At 35.7% G+C, this 9060-nt stretch overlaps 2 protein-coding genes across 2 annotated transcripts; both read right to left on the reverse strand.

Annotated features, from left to right (window-relative positions):
• Positions 1–1304: 1304 nt before the first annotated feature.
• Positions 1305–4054, reverse strand: LOC132177060 (inactive glucose-1-phosphate adenylyltransferase small subunit 2, chloroplastic). Its single transcript, XM_059589269.1, is given in 9 exon segments — positions 1305–1485; positions 1744–1869; positions 1982–2080; positions 2267–2381; positions 2483–2586; positions 2746–2988; positions 2991–3269; positions 3380–3670; positions 3872–4054. Coding segments are annotated over 9 exon segments (1557 nt in total). The 3' UTR covers positions 1305–1368.
• Positions 4055–5396: 1342 nt separating this feature from the next.
• LOC132177064 (6,7-dimethyl-8-ribityllumazine synthase, chloroplastic) lies at positions 5397–9030 on the reverse strand (the record flags this gene model as incomplete). Its single annotated transcript, XM_059589274.1, is given in 4 exon segments — positions 5397–5751; positions 7470–7529; positions 7645–7691; positions 8952–9030. Coding segments are annotated over 4 exon segments (225 nt in total), but the record flags the coding sequence as incomplete, so codon positions are not given.
• Positions 9031–9060: the final 30 nt, after the last annotated feature.

Here is a 9060-nt window from a genome sequence, read left to right on the forward strand (position 1 = left end):
ATCATCATCATCGAGACTCAGTGAACTAACACCATGACCAACTCTACCCAAATTTATGCAATTTCTTCTCAGAAAACCAATCTCTGGCTTTCGGGTAAAAAACCCAGTTCTTAATTTTAGTATTGGAAGCTTATGAACGATTTTAGGATCGAAAACGAAGACTTTTGAGCAACTTTGATGTGGGAATGTGTTTAACAACGCTTCCATTTCTTCACTTTCTATGTACTGCTATGGCTACTGCTAACACAAATTGTTCGGAAAGTAAAACATACCCATCAAAGAAATTCCATTGATTGTCGAGAAAATGAGACCATTAAAACTTTTACAGAGCGGGAGAAGTTTGAGAGAGCCACCTGAACTGAAATGATCCACCGAACTGGATAAGAGAAAATAGAGATTGATGTTGCAGTTACGAAGTAAACGGTGTCGTTTCCACCCCATTTTATTCCACTTCCCCGTTTCTGTTGAGTCCATTAGATAAAGGGGATTTTTTTTTTTTTTTGTACTTTCTGTGATGAAGAAAAGTAAATATATTGATTGTATCGGAAATGGAATTAACTTTCTTGATATTATGTTTCTTAAGATTTTTTTAGGGGAAAAATTATAAAGTTAAGCAGTATTTCTTTCTTAACATGCATTGTCAGATAAAGAATGTTAGGCTTACAAACATATTTTATAAAAAGATTTTCACAAACTGACGTGGCACAACATATTTAGATATGAGATAAATTCAAATTTTGAGAAACCCAATCATATTGTGACACATCATCTTGTAAAAGTTTTTTTATAAAATGTGTTTTGTAAGCCTAGCATTTTCCTTTTTAGATTTTCTTTCATGGGAGGAGAGAGAAATTATAAAAAATAAAAAAATAATTTAAAAAAAAAAAAAAAGAGAACGACTCTCATTTTTACTTAAAATATTAATTAAATGATTAAATTCATCATATATATATATATATATATATATATATAGACATGTAGTATTAGAACAAAGGTATTGAGTTTAAACACTATCTTTGCAATTTACCTCCTATTGTGTTATAATATTAATTAAATTAAATTTATCATTTTTTATAAACTTAAACCAGTGAGATAAGTGGTAATTTAACAAAAATGGACATTAAAAAAATATAAAAATAAAATGATTGATCATTACATGAAGACTATAGCTTGTGCAAACAATGAAATTTTACATGGAATAAATCTGTGAATGACTATATATTTCTTAATGCTGGCAATGCTTTTGATGAGACTTGAGATAGCAATATACATTTGGCTCCTAAGCTACATGCATGGCTCTCTTATTTCCATTAAAGAATCAATCTGGAGGAAAAAATATATATATATATATTTTACGACTCATGACTTTCATAATATGCTGCCATCAGGTATCACTGCACTGGGAAGAACAACCACAATTCCCCCACTGATCACATAGCCATTAGCTTCATTGTTCCCTTCTTGGACATTGTCTTTGTTAATAATCTGCACAAGACCAATACATTACTTCATATATCAGTAACATAGGAAAGGCACAAGGGAAAAATAAAATGCAGGTATTGATTTATTTTTCTTATGACAGGGAATCCTTTGAGGTAGGCCACAACTCCGCCCGTAAGAATCGGATATTGGTTGAGTGAGGACTCGAACGGCTGATCTCGGAATATTAATCAAACGAGACGACCATTCGAGCCAACCCTCGCGGTCGAATGAGATATTGATTGTTTCTTTTATTTTACATACCAAAACATTTTTGCCAATTCTTGCACTCTTATCTACAATGGCTTTCCTTATTTGAGTATCTTCCCCAATTCCTATGGGAGTGTCAATGCCCTTCCTGTCCATGCCACTCTCCTGAATATCTTCCATCTGTTGAGAAGACACACTTGCACTATAAATAAACTAATTAATGAATATCGGGAAAGAAAACACTCCCCAAAACATCAACAAAGTTGATGTTCCAGATGTAGATCTCTCTTACTTGATAGATATCAGAACCCATGATCACTGAATCCTCTATTACAGCCCCATCTCCAACTCTTGTCCTTGTACCAACTACTGTGCCTTTGATCTTGCACCTCTACTCTTAGAAAGGGAAAAATTATATCAGAAACAGCATTGAAATTTAGTTTAGAACTGAGAAAATATTTACATGATGTGAATGTTAGTTCTTCAGTTTTTTTTATTTTTTTTTCATAATCTCTTAACCTTTTATCATCAAAATTTACTGTGGCAAACTGTAGAGGAAGATAAAGCAGTTGCTTACACCGAGAATGCAACCATCACCAATGATACTATCTGTTATTGCAGCATCATTCATATGAGTTGGGGGCAGAACCCGAGGCAAAGTGTAGATGGGAGACTCTTTATCAAAGAAGCTGCTATGAAAGGATGAAGTTTGTGTTAGTTGGTGAGTACTGAGTAGTCCAATGTAGGCACTGGCATTATACTTTCAGCCTTTCCCGGTATTAAAGTTACTGACTTAAATCCCATGTTTGCTTTCTTTGTGCTTTCCATATTTGCTTGGTAGAATGCTTCAATGCTCCTCATGTCCTCCCAATATCCATCAAAGATGAAAGCTTGTATCTGGCCATCACAAAGGAGGAGAATTTTCTCACTAATAGTAACTAAAAAGACAAACAACTACCACAGCATATCTGTAAGAATGGGAGGAAAAAAAAATAGAGGATTTCCAGTTTGAAAAGAAAAGCACCACAAAGGAACAGCATGCACAATAAGTCTGACCTTCATTCCCATGGATATTGCACCTGGTATTACTTCACTTGTAAAGTCATTTGCCTTGGGAAAATGCTCTTTTAGAAGCTGCACTATTATATCTCTGTTAATGAGATATATTCCCATGCTGGAAAGATTACAATAAGCAATATCTTTGCATTTTCTTGAGCTTTCCACCTGGATTTCAGAAATAAACTTCCTCAGAGAACACCCGGAAAAATGATAAAACCGAAATAGAGAAGAGCTTGGTGGAAGAAACTTACTGAAACAAGACTGATTGGCTCACTCCCAGACTTCAATCTAAACTCTAGAACTTGATTTTCAGAATTCACTTCCAGAAAGCCAAAACCAGTGTCTTGATCTCTCAAAGCACTCAATGCTGCAATAGTTATGTCAGCCTCGCTCTTTCGATGAGCCTCTATGATTTTCTGGTAATCCATTTTGTACAGATGATGACCAGGAAGGATCAGAAACTCAGTCACTGGACACTCCTCCATTACCCACAAGCATCTTCTAACAGCATCTGCAGCCCCCTAATATTGAGAAGTGCATAGAATCATGAATGCTGAAAGGACATGGACTTAATGCATATTATGCTTTATGAAGTCAAGACTTTATTATAGAGAAGTGTAGGCTTGTAAACCTGAAACCAGCCCTTGTCTTCAAGGCTCTGAAAGGCAGCAATTACTTCGACAAATCCCTCTTTCCCCAGACCTACTCTGGAATAAGCTCTGGAAAGGTGGGAATTGAGAGAAGTTGAGTTGAATTGGGTAAGAGCATATATCTTGTTTATGTTACTGTTAATACAGTTGCTGACAACTGCATCAACAAGCCTGTAATTTGCTGCTATAGGAATTGCCCCTTCTGTTCTTCTCTTTGTCAATGGGTAAAGCCTTGACTCTGACCCATCACCAAAAACAATAGCTGCTACACTCTGACATCAATCAATTCACAAAAGTTCATTCAGAAACACACCCTGCCACTCTTCCAGACCCATGCCAAAGAAAAACAGGTTAAATAGCCTATAACTAATGCCAAGAAAAAACAATTAAAATAGCACTTATCATTATGAATGTATGTGATTCTGTATGAAAAAGGAACATTAGGAAAATCATTTGAGTAGTAAACTTTGGACCTGATTAGCTGGAGGAAGCAATGAAATGGGATATTGAGCTTGCTGTGAATTGGATATGAACAACCTTGGAGGAAGAGTACAATGAAACTTTGAAGAACTTTTTTGACGTATACTTGCCAATCCAGCAATGGAACCATTTGTTTGGGGAATGGGGGTGGGAAGAGAGAGCTGCAATCTCACCATGACAAGAGAAAGCAAGAGAAAGCTATGATATAATATGTAGCTTTTCTTCAAACAAAATGTTTTTGATCTCTTTAAGGTGTATTGCTTCTCTTCCTCCCACAGCAAACGGGATTTAATATAGAGAATAAGATGGGAATATTTTGCTTCTTTCTTCGTCATGGCTATTGCAGAGGATGTCTTCCTTGCATGGGTTGTGGCTTGGATCCGATCTGCCGACCAAATACTGTAAATACTTCTTTTTTATGATACACAAGTTTATAAACATGAAGCCAAGCTAGCTAGCAACAATCTTCTTAGAGATCTTTGATTGAGTTGTTATGTTTAACTTTGATTCTAAGTCTCTTATAGCTTTTTGTTCTTTAATCTTTTGCAGCTGGGTTCACTTTGTTCGTAAGAATTTAAAGTGAATCATGGTCCAAGAAGGCCAACACCAGGAATAGCTTAGTCAATAGAAAATGCCACTGCAAATGACCAGTTTACCCTCACAACGTTTTGAAACAAAAATAGGGGATTGGCAAAAGATGTTTAGCATTGTAATCAATGCAAGTTTTCACTTGGGCACATGGGTCATGCATGCTTATCATTAGGGTTGATAATTTCTTATACAACCCACTAACTCAATTTGAAATAACATGAAATTAGCATATTATAATTGAGGAGACAAACCTATTTAATTAAATATGACAGGTTATGATTGACCTATATTGTCCTTATACATACGCTTCAAACGATTCAAACCTAACACATAGCATAAAGATTGTCAGTTCTTTGCACAATTCACTATTACTAACCCAACACAAATCTAACACAAAATTAGCAACTTAAGATTAATGAATCTAACCCTTTCAATTAAATAAATTGCATTATATTTTACCTATATAATCTATATTCATGCCTCAACAAGCGAACACGAATTGTCACCCATACTTACCATGCCAAAGCTTTGATGGATTGAAAGATTGTCAATTGCTGATATGCAAATGCCTCTGGTTATTTACCATTTTTCGGGGTGGGTCGAGTAGAAGGGAATGGTCAGTGGGGGCAGTTTGGTCAATTAATTTCAGAATGAAGCTCAGAGGCTTGTGACCAACGGCAGCCGTATTAGGATTGAGTAGTATCAAAGGTAGGCATTGTCACAGCTTTTTGGCCTCCAGCTTATTGCCCTTTTTCTCATATTCTATTAACAAAATACGTTTCATTAACACATGATCAACGTCTATAGTTCTTGCCCTTTTTCTCATATTCTATTAACAAAATACGTTTCATTAACACATGATCAACGTCTATAGTTCTCATGGACCCTGAAACATTGTTTGATTGCAAAAAAGGGACAAATGACAAGTAACCAGACAAAAGATCGAATCATATAGAAAAACAGGGGAACATAGTACAAAATCATTTCTGATTCTTGACATCAAGAGTATAGCCTTTCCTTGTGTCTAGGCAGTTTCAGCACCAAGGCCTTTTCAAGGTGTAACAAAGCAATCGACAAATAACTCATTATTCTTTGGGATGATGTGGCTGTCTTTTGGAAATCCCCAGAAACTCTCAACAGAAAGATATTCTGGCAGTTGACAAAATGAAACAACAGGCCACAACCAGGAGAAGAAAAAACCGGGAACGATACGGATGACATCCGATGTTGAGCAATAATTCAATTACTTCAGATGGTGCTCGAACAAAGATGCCATCTCAATCTGCAGGAGAAACCAGGTTAATTGATGAGAAGCCGAATCATCTAAAGCATAAAACCATCCATAGACATGCATAACCAATCAACAGTACATAGAGTATAAAATCAATAACGAAGATACATAAAGCAACTATTTACCTTCCAAATACCTGATAATTCAGTCAATCTTTAACATTTAAGACAAAGGTGGAAATAAACACATTGAAAATATTAAAAATGGAATCAAATTATTAACGTGCTCAGGTCAGAAATAAAATTGAACATAGATGGTATTTGTCAAAGGCTAACACTATTACAAATTTGCTTCTTAAAATTCTGGTCCATGTTTATGTAACTAGAAATACATGGGCATCAGTGTCGACATTGTGATCAGACAAAATGAAAGGCATTATTACATACATCTACATGATAATATAACCGAGGTATCTCATCTATAATGTGATGTAGGATGGAATACTTGAACAAACAAAAACACAAAAGGCAGATCTTGTCTACAAAACTATATTAAAAAAGGAGGGAGGTAATAAGGAACTCAATCATAAAGAGGAGAAACCCCACAATTAAGTAAAATCATCTCCCTTAAAATGTCTATCAATGACGAGAGAAAATATGCAGAGACACATTATACAACAAAAGATCATGACCATCCCTAGCCCTAGGGAACCTGGAATGCATAACTTACTTTCAACTTAGCAAGAAAATTTAACAAACATTTTAACTTTGATGGGATGCTAACAGAAGATTTTCTGAGTCTGTAGATTATCAAAAGTTTAAATGAATGACTCACAGACCCTAATTTTGTAGCCCTAACCCATTTCCACATACATAATTACATACATATGTGTGTATGTGTGTAGACTTGGACTTGTTAAGAAGTCACTGCAAGAAGAAAGTGAGCATATCACACAAAAGGAAGCCGGAGAACAGAAAAAAAAAAAAAAAAAATACTTAAGGACACAAAGAGCTTAGTGTTGGTTTGATGAAAGAGAATAGAGGCTGCAATGGCCAATTTATAGATAAATGCACAAGAAGAAAAGTCAATAATACCACCATTAATGAAGTGCATGAAGGTGACAATAAAAATTGCAGGAAACAAAGAGACGTGGCTTTATCTGACATATGGGTGGCATCCTGGTCACTGGGCAAAGTACAAACGCCAACTTTAGGAGCACAATGCATCTGTGGAAGGGTCTAATGACTTCAAAGATCATGATAACTCCCCATGCAGTCAGGGCTAATGCACCCTCATGGGTCCAAGCTGACACAGGCCTAAGCGATGCTAAAACATGTCAGCTAGGGCCACATCAGCAAAGGGGATTTTGTGATCACATCAACGGTGGAAACATGAGTGCCTGACGCAAAATTCCCCAAACATGAGGGATCCCTCATTGCTACCACTTTTAAAATGGTTCCTTCAAAATTACGACAGTACTTGTCCTTCAAAACGTTACATAATTAAGGGCATATGACATACAACAACCATTAGCAAAAATAGAAATTAGCTTATTTCTTTACCTATACATGCTCAAATGTAAGGGTGGGTGGAAGGACTAAGAAATTCTTACTTTAGTTAATTGTTGTAATTTGGATCTTAACTAACCAGTAAGTCCGAACCCTTTCAAGAAGATGCCACAAAATCAAATTGGTAACAATTAACCATCCAAAACACAACCACTCAACCACCTTCATTTTCTGATAATATTAATTCTAAGATCAACTTACAGCTGTCAAAGCAGTCTCGGCACCCTTATTGCCAGATTTACCACCAGCTCGATTTAATGCCTGAAATAATTATAAAAGGCAACAGTCAGAAATCAATTCTCATATGGTTAAAAAGAAAAGAAAAAGATAACTATGGAGAGCTCTCTTGTATTTAGATTGACTTGGCTGCAAATACCTGATCCATGTCATCGCAAGTCAGGACACCAAATATGCATGGAACTCCTGTAAAATCATATAGGAAATGCTTCAGTTTATTGTCAGGAAGCAAATATAAGCTATATTGGATGCGAAAGCAAGAATAGAATGATAGCAGTCACAGTTTCACCCATTTAATATCAAATGCACATAATTTCTAGATCACCTTATTAATGCACAAAACACATGAAAATAATGTGTTGTGCTTAACAATATAGTGAAAAGAAAAATGATACAAAATTTACATGCAGCTGTACCTTGTCTTGTCATTCGGCCATAATGGCTATCACACAACTAAATGCAACCACACTCATTGAACAAAGGGGAAGTTTGTCATTTTTTTAGGGTGGTTGACCAGACTTATTTAGCCTAAGGACATGTTTCTTAAAATAGTGTATTAAAAGTCTGTGCATGCACAGGCATGAATGCATATGCATACATATGCATGTAATATCAAAATGTTAAAACATATTTGGGACATTTGGACGCATTCTAGACCTTTGAGCCACCTAATTCAAGCCATTAGCTGCGGCTTCCCAATAACAGAACAAACTCACTAGCTCTATTGGAATCAGCATCCATATAACTATGAAGAAACTTTACTCTCAACAGAAAAATCACATGGATGGCTAATTTATTCACAATTGAATAAAATCTAACAAATGAGAAGTTTAATGTATTGAGCAAATGTTTCTCAACTAACCCAAAGCATTAATAATTTAGGCAAACTTAAGATGATAAGTAAATATGACTAGGGGCAGATTTTTTTAAAAAAAAAAAAAAAAAAAAAAATTCTTTTCTCTAGTATCATATCTAGAACAAATTATTTGTTTCCTATGTCAATGGTAACCAAAGACAAATTTCCAAGCCCATGTAAGTCTGTGCATCCAAGTAGACCAGAGAGACTCGAGGCTTTATGTGCAAAGTCTGCTTCCAACATGAAAAAGAATATGCACATGCATAGTCATGGCAGTCCATAGACTCGTGACATAACAATGCCAAAGGATGCATGTTACTACAACCAAACTAAAGCCCCTTTTTTTTATTTGCAAGTCAAACATGCAGCTGGTGATCTCGAACCCACAACCTTAACCTCCATCCTGTTCTTATAGGTGGAGGAAGTGGCATTTCAGGTAGAGCTCATTGGCATAAGCAAACTAAATCTGTAATACTGCTACAACAATATATAAGCAAGATGGATGGAATAATTGAATCATATCGCTACTATTTAAAGGTATTGCCATATAATGAAATCAGTTCAGCCACCAACACAAAACATAGACCAACCTGAATTTAAACCTGCCGAAAGAACTCCTGATGCTGCTGAATTAGCAACTGCGTCATAGTGGGAAGTATCACCTCTAATCTACTGACAACAAAAGTGGTTCATACATTA

This window comes from Corylus avellana, chromosome ca4 (assembly GCF_901000735.1).
Source record: "Corylus avellana chromosome ca4, CavTom2PMs-1.0".
Classification (NCBI taxonomy): Eukaryota; Viridiplantae; Streptophyta; class Magnoliopsida; order Fagales; family Betulaceae; genus Corylus; species Corylus avellana.